General features: G+C 42.5%; 1 protein-coding gene across 1 annotated transcript; it reads right to left on the minus strand.

Moving 5' to 3' along the window:
• Positions 1-6,631: 6,631 nt before the first annotated feature.
• On the minus strand, positions 6,632-23,067 carry RBP2 (retinol binding protein 2). The gene is made up of 4 exons (XM_082251872.1): positions 22,694-23,067; positions 8,859-9,037; positions 8,675-8,776; positions 6,632-6,706 (listed from the first exon to the last, which is right to left on the minus strand). The coding sequence occupies exons 1-4, from the start codon at positions 22,764-22,766 to the stop codon at positions 6,653-6,655; spliced, it is 408 nt and encodes a 135-aa protein (XP_082107998.1). The 5' UTR covers positions 22,767-23,067; the 3' UTR covers positions 6,632-6,652.
• Between the last annotated feature and the right edge of the window lie 1,755 nt (positions 23,068-24,822).

Consider the following 24,822-nt stretch of genomic DNA (forward strand, 5'->3'; position numbering starts at 1 on the left):
TAAACTGTAACAAGAGCAACTTATATCTATGACAAATGGAGTAAATAGTCCTAGAGTAACATACATGGTACAGATACACCCACAGCATGCAGTATGTACTTGCGGGCGGCAGCTACAGGCTAAGTGTTGTACCCGTACGCTGCTTAGTACTGGCATGCCCCCAGTGTGCGTTCAAACCCTAGTTATGAGGTCCGACCTCCCTTCCATTCCCTCCTGCAGGTGGCAATCCAACAACAGCTTTGACGGCTGATTTATATGTGCAGCTTACATTTTGATTTGAACATATATCACCGACCCGCAAAGGCAAGAGGAATGCAGAGCCAGTGCTTAGGAAATTCTTAGCAACATGGGATGAAGTACTACATAGGTGACAGACTAACTAAAAAAAAAAGTAATCTATGGATTTTTAGTCTTCATTTGTGCAAATTATTGATGAGCATTGTCTGTCTTTTGATCCATGAACATGTATTATAGGGCCTAGTAATGAAAGAGGTAGTCGGTTAAAATGCATGATTGTTAATAATGCATGAAAATGAGCATGGAAAGGTGTGATTCCAGCCTAAAAGTACTCGCAGCATCCTTTTCTTTTCCTGTCTGTCTCTTGTAGGGGGACTCAAGCATCTGATACCTGTGTGTGTAAATGTATGTATATTACAATACCTTTAGGGTTTTTCTTTATTATTTACATATTATAGTACAGTAAGCTGTTGATTGCAAGATATTGCCATGAAACCACCTAATAGGCTCTGGGGGAAGTAATTGCGCTTAGTCAATTCCTAAAACAGTCTACCTGTGTATTTTTAAGTGTAAAAAGGTCTTAATTGAAAGGAGAATTCCAGCTTTTAAAAATAATGCAAGCCGTAAAAATATGCATTTATAATTTTTTTGCATTTGAGCCTTTAAAGCACTGCAATTGCAGCTAGTGGATCATGGGTGCAATGCTCCAGCTCCGGCAGACTATTCCTCCAGCCCCTCAATTACAGAGCTGAAGGAAGTATCAATGGACTATTTCTGATCCATTGAGAACTTGGAGTCCCTTTGCCGCTGTAATTATCAATCCACAGCTTCCTTTAAGAGTGTGTGTTTGTGGGGGGGGGGGGGGGGGGAAATGGGGAGCATGCTGACTCTAAGGCGGACCATAGATGAAGCAAATTTCTTTCCTGCAAGCACAGGTTACAGGAAAGAAATTTGCACAGTGCTGAAAGGGGAATCCATTGTGTTCTCCTGGTGGGGGAAACGATTATCACATGTAAAATCTGGCAGGCTGGCTGTACAAGTTGATCAATCGATCAGCTTGGGTACATTCAGCCGGCCCGTACATGAACCCCAAACTACAGCAAAACAAGTCTGGAATAAGGTTCTGAAGAAGCACCAGTTGGGGTTGGGTTACAAAGAATATCCCATACTATACATGTCACCAAGACTACTGTTAAATCCATTTTAAAATGTGTGCCTAGAGGGGTCTTGACGATTATATGTCTTGCATGGTAGCACTAGGGTCCTTGGTTCGAATCCCAACCATGGCACTACCTGCCTGGAGGTTGCATGTTCTCCGTGTGTCTGAGAGGGTTTTCTCCCACACTTCAAAGACATGCTAAAAGGTAATTGGTTTCTGTCTAAATTGTTCCTAGTATGTGTATGTATGAATGTGAGTTGGGGACCTTAAATTGTAAGCTCCATGAGGGCAGGAACTTGTGTAAATGTACAATATTTATGTAAAGCGCTGCGTAAATTGATGGTGCTATAGAAGTACCTGTGATAAATGTATAGAATTTTTTTTTTTAATGTTTAGAGTAGGGAAAGGGTTATTTTCTGCTATCTGAGCCACATTGGGGACATTTCCATTCACTTCTTGTCTCAGAGATGAAATACCACACTTAGACTGTTGCTGTCATAACAAGGTGTCTCAGTGGAAGATTTCCCCATAACTCTTGTTCTGGGGACAACTCTTAAGTCATCATGCACACAGGCAGTTTTTACAGCCCCTTTTAGGAGTGTTAGGTATTTTTTTCCATGTTCTATGGCCTCATGCGCGCACACAGGTGTTTTGAAGCTGTAAGTGGCATAGGCGTTTTCAAGCTGCAAAAAAAACCCAGGGCCAGCGCATTCGGAGGACCGGCAGTGCTTTGGGGTGGGGGTTGCAGAGCCCCTCTTACCCCAAAATACCCACCCCCCCTATGTTGAGGGTTTGTGGCCTGGTATGGTCCGGGGGGTGGCGCTTTCTTGCCCCCCTCCCCTTTTCTGACCCGTTGGGCTGCATGCTTTGAGATGAGGGTCTGGTATGGGATGGGGGAGGGGGGGGGGGACCACGACGACCCCACATCAGTGTTTTAAATTTTTTTTTCCATTTTGGTGTGGGGTTTCCCTAAAGATCCATACCATACTCAAAGGGCCTGGTATGGAACTTAGGGGGACCCCACGCTGTCTTTTTTTTTTTTTCCATTTTGACATGGAGGTCCCCACAAGTCGGATCATCATCATCCGACTTCTATTCAAATCAGTGGGCTGAAAGACGGCTCTCATAGGCAACTATTGATTTTAAATAGAGGCAGAGAAATGCTGCCAAAAGCTAATGTGGCTAAACATGCATTAACGGCAATGGAAAAAGCTACTTAAAGCACGTTTTTACAGCAGCTTTTTCCTGGTGTTGGTAGTGACTTTACAGGTCATTTTTTCCTAACTCAATGTGTGCATGAGACCTAAAATTAAGGATTTTCCCTTACTTTCTTCCTCTTAAATTGATTGTCTTTTTTTCCCATAAAAATAACAAACATGTTATACCCACCTGCTTTGTTGCAGTGGATTTGCACAGAGCAGCTCGGATCATCCTCTTCTCGGGTCCCTCTTCTGTGGTCCTGGCCCCTCCCTCCTGTTGAGTGCCCCCACAGCAAGCAGCTTGCTATGGGGGCACCCGAGCCAAGTCGCAGCTCCCTGTGTCCATTCAGACATTGAGCCCTGACCTGGCCTCGCCCCCTTCTCTCTTGATTGGCTAGCTGACTTTGATTGACAGCAGCCAATGACGCTGCTGCTGTGTCTCAGCCAATCACGAGGATGAATCTCGGATGGCTGAGACACTCGTGGACAGGGAGGGACCTCAGGTAAGTGTGAGGGGGGCTGAGGCACACAGAAGGCTTTTTATCCTAATGCATAGAATGCATTAACCTAAACCTCTTTTAAGACAGTGGGATTGCCTTTATCTGGCCCTTGAGGCACTATTAGTATTATCCCTTTCACTGACACTAACAATGTGGCACTATTCCTTCCATTAATACCAATGATGGGACACTGTTCCTCCAACTGATGCCAATGATGGGGCATTGTTTACCTTCAGGGCATTTTGCACTCACACTGGCTACAGTCTGGCCCCTCAAAGTCTGAAGGACAGTAAACTGTCCCTTTGGAAAGTTTGGAGACCCCCTGCTCTAAACGAGATTATGGGACGAATGATCGTTTGTTTTTTTTTTTTTACATGGTAGTCTCCAAATCGAAAATGAATGGGTTACTAAAGTATGAAATCTCTCGTACGACAGAATAAAAATTGGAAGTGATGTCATGTATTTGTGTTGTATTTTGGGATGAAAACTGTACTGCATAAATGAAAATTGTACCTAAAAAAAAAAAAAAAAAAAAAAAAAAAAAAGTAATGTTTCTGACTTCGGATAATTTCGTACGAAAGCTGTGTACTAACAATCAGATTATCGTACGATCGCTTAGAAAGCAGTATTTTCTGTACAATTAAGGCTCATACACATGGTCAGACAAGACAATGGTCACCATTACAAATTAGGTTATTCTTAGACGGCAATAAAAAAATGTAACAGAGGGTGTAACCCTTCTCTACCCAAAACTAAATTAAAAAGTAAACGTTTTACCTAGAGGTACTTTAAATCTCAGTGTTGGGTAAGGGGCAGTTTTTGATGCACCTTGGGTTTGTGTTGATGGGCAGATGCAGCATACCTCCAGGTGTATTCTGTTCTCATTTGATATGTGGCTGGAGTTCATGCTTGGCATCCATCATAGGGTCTGCTGGCCAGCACCTATACCTATGGTACATTCAAGTCAGCACTTTTGAATGTGGCCCTTCTCAATGGGGCAGGAACTGCAGATGCATTTCATTCTTCAAAGAGAATCTTCCATGTTTTTAATGTTTCATAAATGAATGAGATTGACTTAAGTAAATCAGTTTCCGGCAGTGCCGATCAGTCTATGCTGATGGTGGGGAAGTCTCGCTGCTGTCACAACACAAAGACTCAGAGGGGAAGGGGGGTTCCCCCATTCACATCGAGTGTGATAAAGGGGGAATAAAGTCATTTTTTTTTTGTTCAACTCGCTGGTTGAATGAAAAAAAATATGAATCCTCTCTGGGTTGCTTTAGACTAGCAAATTTAGATGGACCCGACAAACAAATAAAAGCTGAATTCCAGCTAACACTTTTTGCAGTTACCGCTACAGTTTTGTTTTTTCCTTTCATTTTATGTATTGTGTAAACGTTTGACATAAATAAACAAAAGCTGATCATTGTAACCACCCCTGTCAGTGTTAAAAGGTTTGTCTCAATTCTCCAACTGCTACTTTTGATGGACAGTTTGGTCTGTTAAAGTAAGTGGAGAAAAAAACACTTACAGGTCAAATCGCCAGATGAAAATAAAGGAAAAATGCTTAAAAAAAAAAAAAAATCCAGCTATGGCATCTAAGAACTGGTAAGCTGCAACATATTACATTTTTGCTTTTGGGTATAGTTAAGCTTTAATTATTTAGATCTTGGAGAGGGGGGTAAAAAAAAAGGCGCACAATCTTGTGAAGAAAATCACCTACATTGGGTAGCTAATGTCTCTTGTTATAAGTAACAGTCCGGATATTCGTTAGATGATGAGAGACAATCCCCCCCCACTCAATGGCTTTTCTCTTGTATGAGGCACAAAAAGGACCTAACCTGTAAATGGTAAGTTATCACTTATACCAGTGATGGTGAATCTTGGCACCCCAGATGTTTTGGAACTACATTTCCCATGATGCTCAACTACACTGCAGAGTACAGGAGCATCATGGGAAATATAGTTCCAAAACATCTGGGGTGCCAAGGTTCGCCATCACTGACTTATACCAAGTACAGATTTGTTTCATGCTTAGTAGTGCCTACAGTAAGTGTACTGTTCCTCTGGCAGTGTAAGTCTTATCAGTTTGCTCAAACTAATGGAAAATAGTGATATTCAAGTACATTTTCCTGTAATTTATATAATCTCAGTTCGGTTGGCACTGTCTTGACATATAGACTTTAAAGAGTTTTGCAGGTCCTCCCTCTAGTAAAGTGGAACTTCACACTCTCAATTAACATGGACTATTTTTAATCCTTATGCTGCTGGCATTAGTTAATATATAGGAAAGTATATCATAATATTTACTTGTTTTACACTTTCTTGTTACATTTCTTTAGTTACTTCCTGGTTTCCACGCCTAGGCAAATTACTGTATGTCATACATCCCAAGAGTCTTCAGGAGAGAAGGGAGGGTTCTCAGCTCAGCCTATGCCTGAGCTAAGGGCAGATGGATTCCAGAAAGTAAATGATACATGCATCATCTGCCCTGACTCAAGATGGCCACAGCCAGAAATGCTAGGGGGTGTTTTTCAAAATGATTTCTCAGCAAAATAAACCGACCGATTATGCACTTTCCCCGACCAAAGTGGCCGATATTGCTGATATTTCAGAAAGTGCATGTACCGGGGTGATGCCTGCAGCTAGAGGCATCACCCCAGTACCGGCGTCCATAGCCGACGGTCGGCTGTCTTGTAACGACAACCGATGTGGCTAAGAAGCCGCTTGGCTGTCATTACAAGGAGCAGGAGGGGACATTCCCCCACCTCCCGTCGCCTTCCGTGTCTCCCCCGGGTCTTCCTATCCACCGGGAGACCCGGGCAACCAGCCTGCACGGCCGCCGAAGAGCCGATCAAAGCCGCATTCGGGTCTCCATGTAAAACCTGGAAGTGATGTCATGATATCACTTCCAGTTACTCGGCGCCAGATTAAAAAAAAATGACAGCATTCAAAACAGCCAAACTTGGCGTTTTGAATACTTTTTAAGTGCAGAGGAGGGGTCCCTCCACAAGAGTGCCTGTCAAGTGATAAAAATAAAAAAATGTTTTAAATGTACGAAAATATCGCCCGATATGCAATGGCCAAAATATCGGTATCTGCAACGAAAAACGGTCGATCACTAAAATAAAGCATGAAGACAGGAATGGATGGGGGGGGGGGGGGGATTGCTTTGAATAATACGTATGAATTAAATAGCATTTTTGGTTTGTGATGTTCAGATGCAGTGCAGTTCCACTTTAAGAAATGCCACCATGAAAACAGGCAACATAAGATGTAAAAGTGATATTTAAAATGAATGTACGTTAAAAATGTAACCTTTAAAAAGAACCCTGTTATTTATTTTCCCTTTAGCAGCAAGTATACAAGAATGGCAGTTTCTGGGTTGGTAGTAACCTCTTATTCCAGCAAGCATATATTTTGTCTATCCCTGGTACACTCATGAGAAATGATAAATTACACATCCATGAAAACATATTTCATATAAACCTAATTTATTCAATTGCAAAAAAAATATGTCACAGAAGTATCCACTCTTTAGTGAAAATAATGGCAGTGCTTTAGTTCTTCTTTTTGAAAATCTGGAGGCAAACTTGATCTTCACATGTTAATTCCTGAAATAACAGAAAAGGAAAGGTATTAGGTTTGGGTGGTATAATAATGAAAGATAGGTAAAGTGGTGCTAGAGGGATGTATAACAAACATAAAATTAGCAAAACACCATAATAAAATAGGAAAGTCCATTGTAAAAGTCCATGAGATGAAAAGTAATTAGGCAGCATCGTAAGAGTGAAGCCGTTGTTTCAAAACGTGTTACCGCCCATTCAAGCGCCAGCACGTCCTCCGTAGTGACGTCACGTCCGGCACTGCACCACCATGCGTTCCATGCTGGTTACAGCAGCGATCAGCCGCATCCTGCTTCCATCTAGTGACATAGCCAGGGCTTGTGGCTGCTACAATACCCAGACGGCTTGGAGAGGCCTGGAAACCGACGAGTTCTAACTATTCTAGCCTGTATTACTCATCAGTCTTGTGAGTTGCCACTTGCTTTGATTTTATTAAATTGTTTGTTTTAATACTGCACTGAGACTGGCGCCCCTCTGTTCCTATTAGGTTTGGGTGGAACTTTCCTAGTGACGGTGCGGCACGCTGCATCTAAGCAGCTTGTCCTAAAAAAATGTAGTGATTTGCTCTTTTTAGGAGTAGCATTGAGTTCGCTAAAGTTTGAAGTAGAACTGACCTCAAAAAGTAAAAGCTTATGTTATAGGGAACATCTGAAGATGGTAATTTTGTCTAAATGTACCCTGAAAATGTATTTTTGTCTTGAATTTCTCCTGAAAATAGCAATGCACTTCCTGGTTTGTGGGCGTGCCTAGGCACTCTTAAGCCAGCCATACACGGATCAAAATTTGGCCACTTCAGAAAGGACCAGCCAAGTTTTCATCTATGTATGGGCAGGCTGATTGTAGCCAAGTCGATCCATCAATTGACTTGGGTATAACCAACCTATTTGATCTTTTTCACATGCAATTACTGCCAGCGGCGATAGCCGCTAGCAGTAATCATTGTGTTCCTCTAAATGTGTTGATGGGGGAATTAAGCAATTTTTTTTCTTTCCATCTGTAGTGGAAGGAAAGAAAATCAAATCATCTATGCGCTGCATGCAGTGTGAGAGCTAATATATGGCTTCCTCTGACTAGTAGTTTCAGCCTGGTTTGCTTTTGATCCATTTTTGCAGCGTGTTTTGCGTTTTTACACCCGTGTTTTCAAAGTTTTTAATGCGCTTTTTGATGTGTTATGCCTTTTTTTGGCCAGTTTGTTGTTGGGCAGATTAAAAAAAGCAAAACGCGTCAACAACACACTACATGCTTTTCTGCAGCATCTCCATTGAACTCTATTAAACCAAAAACTCAGTTTTTGTTAAAAAAAAAAAGTAAATGACCCTTATCAAAAACACAGAAGCTGCAAAAAGCATAGATGTGAACGTATCCCATAGGAAACCATGTTAAATGGACTGTAGTGCGTTTTTGCAAAAAGCACATAGATGCGAACCAGGCTTTGGATATTTGGCATCTTTGGACTAATAATGTGCAATATATTACATTTTTATCTTTGGTTTTAGACCCATTTTATTGTAAGGCAAAGGACAACTACAGTGGCTGAAGCTTCTTTCAAGTATTTATTGATATGTCTCCACTGGTGAGGTTTACCCTCATTTTCTGTCCCAGAGGCATGACAGGAAGTGAAAAAGTTCTCCAAAGTGAAGGGAAATGTTAATAATGGCATATCTGTCTCTATTGAAAATTATCCCCTCAATTCCTCTACCAGTGCCAACTAGCAATTTAGATATCTCTATCGCCTTTTGGCAATGTTCACAAGAGGGGGAAAACATCAAAAACCTGAACAGGGCCCTATAATTTCCCCATTCTATCCTAAACTAGAAAAAAAATATTTTTTTTAAAGTTCTACTTTAAATAATGGATATTAGCAATATTGTTGGCTCCTGCTTAAGCGTTTATGCTCAGTGCCATAGTCTGGAGTTCTGCTAGGCTGCATCATCAACAAAGACCACATGTCCTCACCAGATAGAGTTTGTCGCCCTCAATCCAGTGCTTCCAGCCACGATTATTCTTTTCTCCTTTTTGAACACAGACAAGCTTGTCCCCGTCCCAGGATACTAAGGTCTGTGAAGTAGACAAAACAAGCCTTGTCAACAATAGGTCAAGTTCTATTAGAGCCGAAAATCCTAATTGTAGAAGCTAGTACCTTCACTGCCCTGTTGTCCAAGCCCTTCGTTTGTTCATCGAATTCCACTCCAACCGTGAAGTCAAGAAAATAATTCCGAAATGTGCTGAGTGTCTTTGTTTTAAACTCGTCTCCATTCTGGATTAACTCTTTGGTTTGGCTCAAGTGAGCAGCAATCTTACGAGTAGCAAAATCAATGTCTATAAGAAAGAAAAAGAAAAACAACAGGTCAGGCCTTGGTATCTTCGCCCTGGGCACTAGATGACCTTGTCCCAGCACTGGGTATATGCAAGCTGGTCCTTGTGAGCATCTGATGTGCCCATCGTAATTCATATAGGTGCTATATTGGCACATCTCTGGGAATATATAAAAAACATTTTATTTTGCCCTTAGAAACCAATTATTTTGGTAATTGTAGCATAACCAGTGGCAAAGTCTGTTTTACTACCTTGTCCTGAAACTGCCAATAATTGTGTCTTGTTGCGATCAATGTCCATATTTCCCATCCTGACTGGATGTCCATTATTTCCCATTATGTCCAGTATTTCCCATCCTGACTGGACGTCCATTATTTCCTATTATTTCCTATTATGTCCAGTATTTCCCATCCTGACTGGATGTCCATTATTTCCCATTATGTCCAGTATTTCCCATCCTGACTGGACGTCCATTATTTCCCATTATTTCCTATTATGTCCAGTATTTCCCATCCTGACTGGATGTCCATTATTTCCTATTATGTCCAGTATTTCCCATCCTGACTGGACGTCCATTATTTCCTATTATGTCCAGTATTTCCCATCCTGACTGGACGTCCATTATTTCCTATTATTTCCTATTATGTCCAGTATTTCCCATCCTGACTGGACGTCCATTATTTCCTATTATGTCCAGTATTTCCCATCCCGACTGGACGTCCATTATTTCCTATTATTTCCTATTATGTCCAGTATTTCCCATCCTGACTGGACGTCCATTATTTCCCATTATTTCCTATTATGTCCAGTATTTCCCATCCTGACTGGACATCCATTATTTCCTATTATCTCTTATTATGTCTAGTATTTCCCATCCTGACAGGACGTCATATGACGTCCTATCAGGAAGTGCCAATCGCGGGGCCGTGCAGCAGCACGATCTGCCACCTGGCAGTATCCACGGAACAGGGCCAATGACTGATCAGAGTTCTTTCATGCCATCCAATCTGTACAATTGTGTTGCTAGCTTTGACAGCTAATCACAACAAAACAGATTGAATGATTCAGTTTCATTCAGTAAAATGTTTGCTTATAGCAATGTAATTCACTGCTGTAAGCAAACATTGTGTAGAAAAAAAAAATCCCGATCACTTCCTCAGAACAGTTCAATATTACTATGGTAACATTATATTGCTCTGGTCACAGTGTGTTAAAAAAATCATAAAGAAAAAAATGGAAAATGACAAATCTACCATTTTTTTTTGTACTGTCACCAGTGTCCCTGATCACCACTACACCAGTTATATGACAAGGCTGTACTGCATTAGTGACAGTATGTAAAAAAAAAAAATAATAAATTGTGAAAAATGTTTTTTTTTTTAAGTTTCTTCAATCTCCAAAAAATGATGACTAAAAATTACAACTTTAAAAAACCTGCCATGCCTCTTACTAAATACCTTGGACTAGCCACCTTCCAAAAAAGGGTAATTTGGGGGTATTCATACTGGCATTTTAGGGCCTCAAGAAATTAGGCCCCTTTCACACAGTCCGTCCGTCGGACGGACTCCGTTTATCTCAGCGGGGGATCGATCCGCCGATCCCCCGCTAAACAGGAGGATAACAGCTGTTCTCTGCACTGTGTGCAGAGACACAGCTGTCAGTTCCCCATACATCTCTATGGGGGAATCGGATGGGAACGGATCGTCGGTCCATTCTCATCCGATCCGATCCAATCCGCTGGACGGATGGAAAATAGGGTTTCCATCCGTCCAGATTTGACAGATCGGATCGGGTCGGATGTCAGCGGACATGTCTCCGCTGACAACCGATGCCCCATAGGGATGCATGGAGGGGACCGTTCAGATCCGCCAAAAAAACGGACAGGTGGATCTGAATGGTCCGCCTGTGTGAAAGGGGCCTTAGATAGTCTGTCAGTACATCAGAAATGATCAATTTTCAGATAATTACCATCGTTTGTGGACTCTATAACTTTTCTACAGACTAAATAATGTACAATGATGCTGCAAGTTCAGCCCAAAATGCAGCAGAGTACATTTTGGGCTGAATTTATGAAGAACAATTATTTATTAGCAACATGTTATAACTTTCTCTTTATTTTTTTTATTTCAGTCTTATTTTATTTATTTAGCAAAAAAATAAAAAACCCAGTGGTAATTAAATACCACCAAAGAAAAGCTCTGTTTGTGTGAAAAAAAAAATGATAACAATTTAGTTTGGGTACAGCGTTGCATGACCACAGAATTTTATTCAAAATGTCGACAGCACTGAAAGCTGAAAATTGGCCTGGGCAGGAAGGGGGTAAAAGTGCCTGGTATTGAAGTGGTAAATTGTCAATGTTTTTAGGATGTTTCACTAATAAATAACATTAAAGGGTTGATTTACTAAAACTGGAGAGTGCAAAATCGAGTGCAGCTGTGCATGGTAGCCAATCAGCTTCTAACTTCAGCTTGTTCAATAAGCCCCGTTCACATTGGGCCGATTTGACATTTCAAATTGGAGCCAATGGCCGGCAAGGGCACCATCCGAATCAGTGTGACGCTGACTTTGTGGCGCCAAACCGATTCCCAAAAGTAGTTTCTGCACTACTTTTGGCAACTTCGGGGGGTGATTTCAATAAACATCTGTGCAGGAAGCTGCATGGATGTCTGTGAAATCGCCCCTGAACTCGCATTGACATGCGGGTTTGAAATCATGTGAGTTCAGCGGATTTGAAACCCGCCCTCAGTGTGAATGAATGCTTAGGCCCCTTACACACACGGAGTCCGTTCAGATCCGCCTGTCAGTATTTTTGGCGGATCTGAACTGATGCCCCATGCATCTCTATGGGGCATTGGATGTCAGCGGAGACATGTCTGCTGACATCCGATCAGTAAAATCCGGACGGATGGAAACCCTATTTTTCATCCGTCTGGCGGATCGGATGAGAACGGACAGACGGTTTGTTCTCATCCGATTCCCCCATATAGAAGAATGGGGACCTGACAGCTCTGTCTCTGCACACAGCGCGGAGACACAGCTGTCATCCTCCTGCTCAGCGGGGGATCGGCGGATCGATCCCCCGCTGAGAAAAACGGAGTCCGCCTGAAGGACTCCGTGTGTGAAAGGGGCCTTAAGCTTTGACAAAAAGCTGATTGGTTACCATGCACAGCTGCACCAGTTTTTACACTCTCCAGTTTTAGTAAATCAACCCCTATTTGTTGTTCATATAAATTTATGTATTGGATCCTCGGGTGCCACATACAGTCCATTTTTCATTTCCTCATCTATCACCATCCCAGGATGAGGTGCTCTGTATAAGTACCAACCTCCTCCGGTAATTTATTGAGTTTTCCATATGGAAAACTGCCGTATTCCCTCTTTTATTAGAGACAGACCTGCGCTAGTTTCTACTTCACTCAGAAATAAAAACTGGTGCAGATGACACAGATAGACTTGATCTATCTGCTTAGTTAATGTGGTGCACGCCACTCCCGACAGTTTCTTCGCTAAAGTGGATCTTCACTCTCTCAATCAACATTGACTCTTTTTAAACATCATGCTGCTTAGCATTAGTAAATAGATATGAAATTATATCATATTTACCGTACTTGTTTTAAACTATTCTTTTTACGTGTCTTCAGTTATTTCCCGGTTTCTTGCCTAGGCAAATGATGTCATACATCCCAGGAGTCTCCTGGAGGGGAGGAGGGGTTTTCTCAGCTAAGCATGTCCTACTCCTTATATGCTTGAGCTAAGAGTAGATGGATTCCAGGAAGTCAATGCTACATGTATCATCTGCCCTTACCCAAAATGGCTATGGCCAAAAAATGCAAGGGAGGTGTTTTTTAAAGTGATTTCTCAGCAATATAAAGCGTGGAGACGTGGATGGATGGGGGAGTTTCCTTTTAATATTACAAAATAATGAAATAGCATTTTTGCTTTGTAGTGCTCAGATCCAGTGTAGTTCTGCTTTAATTCCTCGGAATAAGGAGATTTTTACTAAAGTCTACCATACACATTAGAATCTGACTGTTCAATCTCTTTTATACCTACCAAAAACCATGCAGTGCAAGGGCTTTTCTGATTGGATAGATAATGTAGTTACCCATATTACATAGTTTTTAAAAATCTAAAATTGTTTGTTCAAAAATGGAATGGTCAGATTGTCATGTGTATAGTGAATCTAAGAATGAAGCAGCCAGAATCTGGAGAACCTGCGCATAGCTGGGAACTTTCATTTTCAAAGCGTAACTGTATAAGCTGAAGTTAAAAGCTGATCCGTACAGCTGCTCCAGATTCTGTCCACTCCAGATTTAGTAAATCCCCCCATTGTACTTATGTTTACATGGATGCTGTGCCTTCAGCACTCTACTGGTGTGAAGGTCTGCCATTAGTAGGGAATAGCAGTGAACAGACCTGCTCTCTGACAGGGGCTGGATTCTACAGGCATTGGTTAACCACTTTACCACCGGAGGATTTTGCTGTCTTATGTCCAGGCCACTTTTTGTGATTCGGCACTGTGCGATTTTAACTGACAGTTGCGCGGTCATGCGACACTGTACCCAAACGAAATTTATGTCCTTTTTTCCCCCACAAACAGAGCTTTCTTTTGGTGGTATTTGATCACCTGTGCGATTTTTACTTTTTGCGCTATAAACAAAAAAAATTAGTAAATTTTGAAAAAATAACAATATTTCTCACATTTTTTTATATGAAATTCCCCCCCAAAAAAATGTAAAAATCAAATTTTTTTAACATTTTTGGCCAATTTGTTTTCTGCTACATATGTTTGGTAAAAAGAAAATCGCAATAAGCGTATTTTGATTGGTTTGCGCAAAAGTTATTGCGTTTACTAACTAAGGAAAAGATTTCTGTCATTTTTGGTGTTTTTTTTTTTAACGAGTAATGGCGGCGATCTGCGATTTCTTTTGCGGGACTGCGACATTGCGGTGGACAGATCGGACCCTTGACTGACATTTTTGACACTTTTGGGGGTACCAGTGACATTACCACAGTAATCAGTGCTATAAATATGCACTGTTACTGTAAAAATGACACTGGCAGGGAAGGGGTTAATTTTTATTGGTGATCAAGGGGTTAATGTATGCCTGGTGCTTACTGACGTGTGTGGGGGGAGGTGACTGAGTGACACAGGGACAGATCGCAGGTTCAGCTATGCTGAACCCTGCAATCTGATCCTGCCTGTCACTTAGGAGATCCACCCGCTCTGTTTACACAAGCGGGCGGATCTCCACACTCGATTCCCCGACGATCGGGGAAGAGCAGCGGCGATCGCCGCCGCTCCTCCCCTGGCCCGACTCCCGCTGTGACCAGGAGGGGAATGTCTGGTCACGTAGGACTATGTCGCCAGACGTTATCGAGCCACTTTGCCACAGTACAGCTCTAGTGAGCAGTGCTGAAGTGGTTAATGTAAACCTGCCATGCAAACAGAAAATGCTAGTTGTCCGGCTCTTTAATGCCCGGTGGCTTCAAACCTTTCTGGGTCCCTGATTTGAAATAGCTATGCAGGTAAGGAAAATGTAAGGAATGTCAGAAGTGAACAGCCTATACTCTTTAGTAAATCAACCCCTTGTCATGTAACCTCATCCTGATATATCATCTGATTGTACCCAAAATTAGGGGTCCCCAAACCCTGGGGCGCAGCCTGTTGATGACCTGGCCACACAGCAGGAGATAAGTGGCGACCGCGGTCCGCACAGGGCTATCCCAGACTGCAGTTGCTGCTCTACTCCTGCTGTGAAGAGATTGGAATGGGGAAGAGAAAATGTTAGAGAGGTGTGGGGGTGCAGACTGCAGGGGCACTGTGATGGAGAAGGCTGTGATTGCTAGGGGCACTGGGATATAAAGGGGACTGCACAGTAAAGGGGCACTGTAATCATTGCAGTGCAGTCCCCTTTACATCACAGCTTCCCTTTACATTACAATGTCCCCCTTACAGAGCAGTTCCCTTTACTTTACAGTGCCCCCTTTACATCACAGCCCCCCTTTACATTACAATTTCCCCCTTACAGAGCAGTCTCCTTTACTGTACAATGCCTCCTTTACATCACAGCCCTCCTTTATATTACAATTCCCCCCTTACAGAGCAGCCCCCTTTACTTTACAGTGCCCGCTTTACATTACAATGTCCCCCTTATAGAGCAGTCCCCTTTACTTTACAGTGCCCGCTTTACATTACAATGTCCCCCTTACAGAGCAGTCCCCTTTACTTTACAGTGCCCGCTTTACATTACAATGTCCCCCTTACAGAGCAGCCCCTTTACTTTTCAGTACCTCCTTTACATCACAGCCCCACTTTATATTACAATGACCTCCTTACAGAGCAGTCTCTTTTACTGTACAGTGCTCCCTTTACATCACGGCCCCTTTTACATTACAGTGCCCCCTTTACATCACAGCCCCTTTTACATTACAGTGCCCCCTTTACATCACAGCCCCTTTTACATTACAGTGCCCCCCTTTACAGAGCAGTCCCCATTACATTAATGTAAAAGGGCACTGTGATGTAAAGGGGACTGCACTGTAAAGAGGCACTGTACTGATTCCTCCCCTGCACAGGACTCTGACCTTTGGCAGCGAGGAGGCTGTGAAAAGGGGAGCTGTGATGTGAAGGGGAACTGAGGACATTGATATAAAGGGTGGACTGTGCTGTAAAGTGGGGCTGAGGACAGACTCAGAGAATTGACCACCACCCCCCCCCTCGGTCCCTGGGAAATTTGGCTGCCGTGAAACCAGTCCCTGGGGTCCGCTGCCCTAGAAGATGTTATGCATCTGTACAATGCATATGCATGCTGCACAATCTGGTGAGGCCATCTGAATCATGACAGTGTTTCACTGGACCATGTTCATGTAGTTTCCGCACTGCAGTAAACAGTTACAATTATGAACTTATTTCCACTTTGTCTCCATTGTTTTCAGATGTATACAAGGTGTTCTTTCTTTCCTCAGTTCTGCTGATATTCCAGTAGAGGGCAGTGCAGAGTCATAAATGTTTCCAGTGTTGCAAGTGATTTCACTTATTATAAAAAACTAGTAGGGAGAAAGTATGCTCATTGTCATTACTAAGCAATGCTAGTTTCCTTTCTTCCATGCTGAATGCTGATCCAATTACTTCAGTATTTTCAAGGCACTTACCAGACCTGCATATTAGGATATCATTGACTTCCCTTGCCACATGCATGTTGCAGATCAGTGACTAAGGTTGGCCATCCACACTTGCGGGCCAAACAAAAGAAAAAATGTATACAGCTTGGATGGATAAGTCTCCCAGCTCAGCTGTTCTATTTATTCTGACAGCTGCTGCTATCAGTTGTCAGAATAGCCAAACAGCAGCTGCATCTGATTGGATGTAGCTGCTGTTTGGCTATACATTTTCCGATCAGCTCCATCACATTTTCAGTTGAAGTATGTCCATGTATGTGGGTAGGGCAGGGTTGCCAACCATCCATAAATCCGCACATATGCTTGACTATGGCAGGGGCGTGGGTCTGGTTGCTTAGTGACATCATGGCTCTTGCTTGGCATATTTTCCATAAGTGTGAAGAGAGCAGAGAGGAAGTAGTGAGGAAGCCATGAGCAGAGAGAGAGTCAATAGCCCGAGCCTGTAAGGTAAGGGGGACACTCTGATGTAAGCGGTGCTCTGGGAACCCTGATTTAAGGGGGAATGATAGGACTTTTGATGTAGGTGGGGGCTCTGGTGACCAGAGACTCCTTTACATCAGAGTTCCCCTTTACACCAGAGTCCACAACATCCCCCCTTACATCAGAGTCCCCCCTTAACCACTTAAGCCCCGGAAGATTTTACCCCCTTCCTGACCAGGGGTTTTTTTGCGATTTTTTACTGCGTGACTTTAACGGACAATTGCGCGGTCGTGCGACGCTGTACCTAAACGAATTTCACGTTCTTTTTTTCCCACAAATAGAGCTTTCTTTTGGTGGTATTTGATCACCTGTGCGATTTTTTGATCATGCGCTATAAACAAAAAAAGAGCGTAATTTTTGCAAAAATAACAATATTTTTCACTTTTTTTTATATGAAATTCCCCCAAAAAATAATGTAAAAATCAAAACTTTTTAACATTTTCGGCCAAATTGTTTTATGCTACATATGTTTGGTAAAAAAAATCGCAAAAAGCGTATTTTGATTGGTTTGCGCAAAAGTTATCGCGTTTACCAACAAAGGGAAAGATTTTTGTCATTTTTGGTGGTTTTTTTTTTAACGAGTAATGGCGGCGATCTGCGATTTTTTTTGCGGTACTGCGACATTGCGGCGGACAGATCGGACCCTTGACTGACATTTTTGACACTTTTGGGGGTACCAGTGACATTACTGCAGTAATCAGTGCTATATATATGCACTGTTACTGCAAAAATGACACTGGCAGGGAAGGGGTTAACTGTATTGGACAGGGAGGGGTTAAGTGTGTCCTAGGGGCGTGATTCTAACTGTAGTGGGACATGGCTATTGATGTAAAAACAAAGATCAACGGTTCTACGTAGTAGAACCGTCTGATCTGCATTTTTACACAGGGAGAATGACAGGCGGCTTGTTTACATAAGCCGCTCTGTCTTTCTCCCGCTGTACCGGCGATCGTAGTGTGACATCGGGTCCGCCGGTCACACGCCCGCACTCCTCCCTGAACGAGCCGAGGCGGGCGCGCGCCTCAGTGGGCACGCGCTCGCCCGCTATTGGCTCTAATAGCAGTGACAGGCGAGTGACGTAGATCTACGTCACTCTGCCTGGCCGGGGCTGACTGCCGCAGTAAATATACTGTGCGCAGTCGGCAACCGGTTAATCAGGGTTTCCAGAGCACCCCTTACATCAGGGTCTCCAGAGATCCCTCTTACATTACAGTCCACAGAGTTAAGTGCAAGGGGAATCTCTGTGGACTAAGATGTAAGGGTGAACTATTAGCCAATACTCTCCTCTATAGAATTTAATGACAATAGTAGATTAATTGCTCAAGAATAGCTAATTTAGGAGAGATTATTGGGTAATTTTTACCATCTAAAGTGGAATTCCTGCCTAACACTAACAATATTTAAAAATGTTCCCCCCCCTGTCTGATAGCTATGATGCCTAACCTGTATAAAAAAGATTTGTAAGTTTACCTAATTTTAGTCTGCACTAGTCCAGTCACTGCAGCTCTGGCTCCCCGGTGTCAGTGGGCTGTGGCAACAGGAGATAGAGTGGCAACAACGGCTGGGACATGACAACCTTTGAGTGATGTCACGGCTCCTAGAATTCCCAGCCGTTGTTGGGTGATTCCCCCTCCTCTCTCCTGCAGCTGCTGCTCACTGACACAGGGGATCATGTAGCCGGACTGGAGTATTGGGACGCCTGCCTTTACACACACATGAACTTTAATGGCATCCCAGTCTTAGTCCATAGGGTTCAATATTGAGTTGGCCAACCCTTTGCAGCTATAACAGCTTCAACTCTGTCCATCAACTCTTCCTCCCAGAAGAGTTGAAGCTGTTATAGCTGCAAAGGGTGGGCCAACTCAATATTAAACCCTACGGACTAAGACCTGGATGCCAATAAAGTTCATGTGCGTGTAAAGGGAGGCATCCCAATACTTTTGACAATATAGTGTAGTTGGTTTTAGGCTAGAATTCTACTTTAAGTATACTCTATAGGGTTCATTTCATGAGACTGACAATCACCCATCAATGTGCAGCAGGACACAAAAATTGGTTTTGCACTAGGAGAGATTAAAATTCATCCACATAGCCCTAAAGTAAGAATGTACTGAATACAGACAAAAGCATTTTGAGGCTGCCAAAAATGCAAGCCTCTATATTTCTTTCTGTACAGGATTCCTTTAGACCCCTTGCACATGGGTCCATCCAGCTGCAGTGCATCCCTCCAGGTGTATTAGTGCGCCCGGGAGGGACAGATGAATCATCCAACCACATTGCAGGCAACCACTCAAAGTCTATGGCAGGCTGTGGCTGGATGGGGCTGAACACTGTGCTGTGTGCTACTGGCACTTATTGCCCTGGGTGTTCAGGGACAAAGGTCCAGTATATAGGTCTTCACCTTCCTGGACTAAATCTTCTGCACTCTGGACCTTTACCCCTGAATGCACAGGGCCTGCACCTGTCCCTCCCAAGCGCACTAAGGCTGCATTCACACCCGGGCATTTTGAATCACGGGCAGGTTTACCCCGATTCTCCCCACGATTTTAAAACACCCAGGTGTGAATGTTAAATGACACAATGCACATTTCCGATGCCATTAATTTGAATGGCACCTAAAAACGTAGTGCCGTTCTGGCCCAATAAATCGTGCTGCAATTGTAGCAAACCACAACGCATTAAGCTTGTCGCCCAAAAAAAGTTCAGGAGTCTTTTTGGGCAACATGCTTCATGAGATGCGGTCTGCCGCGATTGCAGCACGATTTATTGTGCAACATTAGCGGCTGAACCGCACTATGTTTTTAAGTGCCATTCAAATGAATGACATCTGAGATGTGCGTTGTGAGATTTGTCATTCACACCTGGGTGTTTTAAAATCATGGGCGGAATCGTGGCAAATCTGCATGCAATTCAAAATGCCAGGGTGTGAGTGCAGCCCTAAGTGTGGATGCTGTTTTTTTATCTTTGCAGGCTTCATTCACACTGGCACTCCTCTGTTTAGCTTTTCCCAATGTAAAAGTTCTTTGAGAATTATAAACAACTTTTAGGCTCCATGCACACTAGCCTTTTTAAGAGCCCATTCAGACTAGCGCGACTTGTCAGGCGACCAAGTCGCCTGACAAGTCGCGGTCGGTCGGTCGCCATTGAGTAGTACAGGAGCCGTTCTAATAGGAGCGACACAAGTCGCTCCGACTTAGAAAAAGGGTCCTGTACTACTTTGGGGCGACCTGGGAGCGACTTGCATATACTTGCATTATGTGAAGTTCCTGCAAGTTGCGCCGAAGTTGTGTACCGCGACTTCACAGGTCGCCCCTCGAAGTCGGATCGCGCCAGTCTGAATAGGCTGTTAAGCTCCTAGAAGCTGTTATTAGCATTTTTCTGCTCCTAGAAGCTTAATAGTGTTATCCTAAGTGTCCATAAACACTACTTTAGGCTATCAGCATTTTTCGAGCTTCAGCGTCAAGGAGCAGAAAAAAAATTGTTTTTGTTGAGTTTCTTGGAGCGTTTTTCCAGCAGAAACGCTACTAATAGAATTTTTTTTTTTATTTAGCTATTCTTCCCCCTTTTTTTAAGGTTCCTTGAACACTAGCATTTTTTTAAGCTCCTAGAAGCTGTTATTAACATTTTTTTATTTTTTATTTTTTGCTCCAAGAAGCTAAATGGTGTTATCCAATGTTTCCATGCACACTACTTCAGGCTGTTAGCATTTTTTAAGCTTTAGCTTCTGGGAGTAGAAGAAAAAAAAATATTTTTGTAAAGTTCCTTGGAGCGTTTTTCCAGCAGAAAAAAAATGCTGAATGCTCCTAACTGCTTTTTGTTTACCAATGTTTTTATTAGAGCATTTTCACAGATACATCATAAACTCCTAACTGCTTTTAAATGCCTCTAAATGCTAATAAAATGCTACTAACAACTTTTTTTTTTAGCTTTTTTTTCTTCCTTCAAGTACTGCAAAAACTCTAATAAAATGTTAATGCTCCTAAAAGCTTCTAAAAGCTACTAGAAGCTGGAACAAAAATGCTATAATCAGCATTTTTCATCCAGCATTTTTTTGTTGCTTTTTGTAAGCTTATGAAAAATGCTAATGTGCATGGAGCCTTTTAAGGAACTTCAAAAATGCTAATAAAATGCTCTTAAACACTCCTAAACGCTCCTAAAACACGGCTACAAAAAGTTATTACAAGCGTTTTTAATCCAGCTTTTTTCCAGCATTTTTTTAGCTTAAAAAAAAAAATGCTGGTGTGCACGGAGCCTAAAATGCTCTGTACTATACCATACTATACTATAAAGTCTAACATTCCCAAATGCTCCAAAAAGCTTCTAAAAGCTACTGAAATGCTACTATAAGCTAGCACAAAAACGCTATTATCAGCATTTTTCATCCAGCGTTTTTTTTTTCTAGCGTTTTTTAAGCATATAAGAAACACTAGTCTGCATTGAGCCTGAGGCTCTATGCACACTAGTGTTTTTTGAGCTCCTAGAAGCAGTTGTGAGCATTTTTTTTCCTGCTCATAGAAGCTAAATAGTGTTATCCTATGTGTCCATGCACACTACCTCAGACTATTAGCATTGTTTGAGCTTCAGTGTCTAGGAGCAGAAAAAAAAATAGTTTTGTAGAGTTATTGGGAGCTAAACGCTACTAAAACGCTACTAACAGCTTTTATGGAGCAGTTGTTTTTTGTTCTTTATGTAGTGTAAAGATGTTAATAAAACGCTAATGCTCCTAAAAGCATCTGAAAGCTACTGAAATGTTACTAGAAGCCGGCACAAAAACGCTATTATCAGCATTTTTCATCCAGCGTTTTTTTTCTAGCGTTTTTTCAGCTTATGAAAAACGCTAGTGTAACATGGAGCTTTAGGCTTCCTAGATCACATGTTCCTGTGTTAAGACGTTCCTGGTTTAAAGCAGGTTTAGCTGCGTTTAGTCACTTTTACATACGTTTAGAGTGTCTAATAGAGCAATAGAATTCTATTTTCTCTAAATGCAGCTAAACTGACGGCACCTAAATGCTGGTAAGCACACAATGTGAATGGCACCATTGTAAAATCATTAGATGCATTTATATGTGACTAGAAATCTCCTCTAAACTAGTGATCGACCGATATTGGTTTTTCTTTGCTTATACATATTTTTTTTGGTTGATGCATATCGGTATTGGCCGATATTTTCATACATTAAAAAAAAATGTTTTGACAGGTACTCTTGTGGAGGGATCTGGGAGTCTAAAAGACCCTAAACCCCTCCTCTGCACTTAAAAGCATTCAAAATGCCAAGTTTGGCTGTTTTGAATGATGTCATTTTTTTTAATCTGGCGCCGAGTACCCCGATGATGTCATGACATCACTTCCGGGTTTTTACATGGAGACCCGATCAGAGCCGAATGCGGCTTTGATCGGGTCTTCGGCGGCCGTGCAGGCTGGTTGCCTGGGTCTCCCGGTGGGACAGGAGACCCGGGCGAGCTGTGAAAGGTGGTAGGGAGGCGTCCCCTCCCGCTCCTTGTAATGACAGCCGAACGGCTTCTCAGCCACATTGGTTGTCATTACAAGACAGCAGACCGTCGGCTATGGACGCCGGTACCGGGGTGATGCCTCTAGCTGCAGGCATCACTCCAGTACAGCACTTTCCCCGAAATATTGGCAATATCGTCCACCTTGGTGGGCGATTCCGATATACCAGGGAAAGTGCAGATCGGCCCTCAATATAACGGCTTTGCCGATAATCTGTCGATCCCTACTCTAAACACAAATCAAATGCAGGATTGACAACGCCAGTGCATAAGGCCTAAAACATAACCATAAAATAAACAATATGACCCTTCTCTAGACACACAGACCCATTTCTGTCCAAGAACCAATGGGGCCGATTCCTAAAGAAATAAAAAAAATTCAGCTATTGCCCATAACAACCACAGCACTATGTGATGGTCTAACACAGCCTTAGAGAATGCTATCTCTAAGTGGCTTCCCATAGATCAGTGACTGATGCTTCAGAAATACCTAATGCCTTCATGTATCCATCAAAGTTGTCATTCTTCTCCATGACCCAGGTTCCATTGTAGTCTGCAGGCATGGTGGCGGGTACCTGAGATGGTATGGTGCAAAGGAACAATGTGAACAAGACACAGACTACAAAGAAAAATCTTGTCTTGCTGCAATTTATATGCAGACTGCTGGGATCCCGATAAAAGGGTTTCAAAGTCACAGATTAGCCGACCAGGATTTTATCTCCAGTAATAGGTCCATAGGGCAAGTGTAAAAATTATCTTTGAACTTCAGAAGTGGACAGACTCAGCAATGTATTAACCTCTTCAGAGTCACTCTGTGTTTTCCGACATCTCCCTTTGGAGACAAGGCTGCTCGTGGAAATGACAAGTGTATATCTTAATATTGCAGGCCCATTGCTGAAATCACAAGGTTCCTTCCTATGATTGTCACTAATATTACAGCAATTGTTACCAGCAGGGCTGCTGTTAGAAATCACGGCGTACAGCCTACCTGGCTGCCCCCCCCCCCCCCGAATATATCAAGACAATATTTTCACTTAAAATACACTAAAATCATTATTAGCGGGGACACGAACATAACAGAGAACCTGTGTGAATTAGCCCTTTTTATTTGTTTTTTACATTGAAAAAAAAAAAAAAAATTATATATTTTTTTATGTTAAAAATGTTTACAATTATTTTTTTTTACAATTTTTTTAAAATGATTTATTGCAATGTTTAACTATTCTTTTTTTTCTACATTGTTCGTTTTTTACACAAGACAGGGAAGCCTGCAGCGCTGTCGTGGGTAGGCACAGTGAAAGGGGAGCGCACAAGAAGGGGGGGGGGGATCAGAAGCAGGCAGAACAGGGAGGGGATCGGTGTCAGAGAAGCACTTACAGGATGGATGCCCTGTGTCTGTGTCTCTCCCGGCAGCAACTGAAAGCTGGCAGGAGGGGAAGAAACTACCTTTCAGCTGCTGCAGAGAGCAGCACAGGGCTTCCTTCTGTAATTGCCCCGCCGCTGTTGGGGCCACCCTGTGTTCCCGGGCCCCTGACAAGAGGGCTGGTGATTCCCCCCTGGTTACTAGTGTTGTGTTCAAAGTTCTCCCAGAGAGAGCAGCATGCAGCCTACCCATCATTAGATCTGGTGGCTGCCTTAGTTTTCTTTTTTAGGCCCTTTTTCTTCTGTTTTCACCTGGTGATCCTGCCAGTTACATACCTCTTGTATTAGGGTGTGTACACTCTAGATGAAGGCGGAACAGAAATACCTTTAGACAGCAGCATTGTCATTCTGGGGGTAGGGTAATATTAGCTGTACTAGCAGATTCAGATACACTAGAATATTTAAGCCAAACTCCAGCTTACACCTTTTAAGCAGCTACAGTTTTTTCCTTTGAGACCCGATTCCAAACAAGTTGGGACACTGTACAAATTGTGAATAAAAACAGAATGCAATGATGTGGAAGTTTCAAATTTCAATATTTTATTCAGAATACAACATAGATGACATATCAAATGTTTAAACTGAGAAAAGGTATCACTTTAAGGGAAAAATAAATTGATTTTAAATTTCATGGCATCAACACATCTCAAAAAAGTTGGGACAAGGCCATGTTTACCACTGTGTGGCATCCCCTCTTCATTTTATAACAGTCTGCTAATGTCTGGGGACTGAGGAGACAAGTTGCTTAAGTTTAGGAATAGGAATGTTGTCCCATTCTTGTCTAATACAGGTTTTTAGTTGCTCAACTGTCTTAGGTCTTCTTTGTCGCATCTTCCTCTTTATGATGCGCCAAATGTTTTCTATGGGTGAAAGATCTGGACTGCAGGCTGGCCATTTCAGTACCCCGATCCTTCTTCTACGCAGCCATGATGTTGTAATTGATGCAGTATGTGGTCTGGCATTGTCATGTTGGAAAATGCAAGGTCTTCCCTGAAAGAGACGATGTCTGGATGGGAGAATATGTTGTTCTAGAACTTGGATATACCTTTCAGTATTGATGGTGCCTTTCCAAATGTGTAAGCTGCCCATGCCACACGCACTCATGCAACCCCATACCATCAGAGATGCAGGCTTCTGAACTGAGCGCTGATGATAACTCGGGTTGTCCTTGTCCTCTTTAGTCCGGATGACATGGCG

Source organism: Pelophylax lessonae, assembly GCF_965119305.1.
Source record: "Pelophylax lessonae genome assembly, chromosome: 3".
NCBI lineage: Eukaryota > Metazoa > Chordata > Amphibia > Anura > Ranidae > Pelophylax > Pelophylax lessonae.

What these genes read in the sequence shown, in the direction of transcription:
- RBP2 (XM_082251872.1), bottom strand. Translation starts at nt 22,766, where the DNA reads ATGCCTGCAGACTACAATGGAACCTGGGTCATGGAGAAGAATGACAAC. An exon ending in TGGACAACAGGGCAGTGAAG is followed by an intron (nt 8,777 to 8,858) that starts GTACTAGCTTCT and finishes TCTACTTCACAG; the next exon opens with ACCTTAGTATCCTGGGACGG. An exon ending in AGGGCGACAAACTCTATCTG is followed by an intron (nt 6,707 to 8,674) that starts GTGAGGACATGT and finishes CTGTTATTTCAG; the next exon opens with GAATTAACATGTGAAGATCA.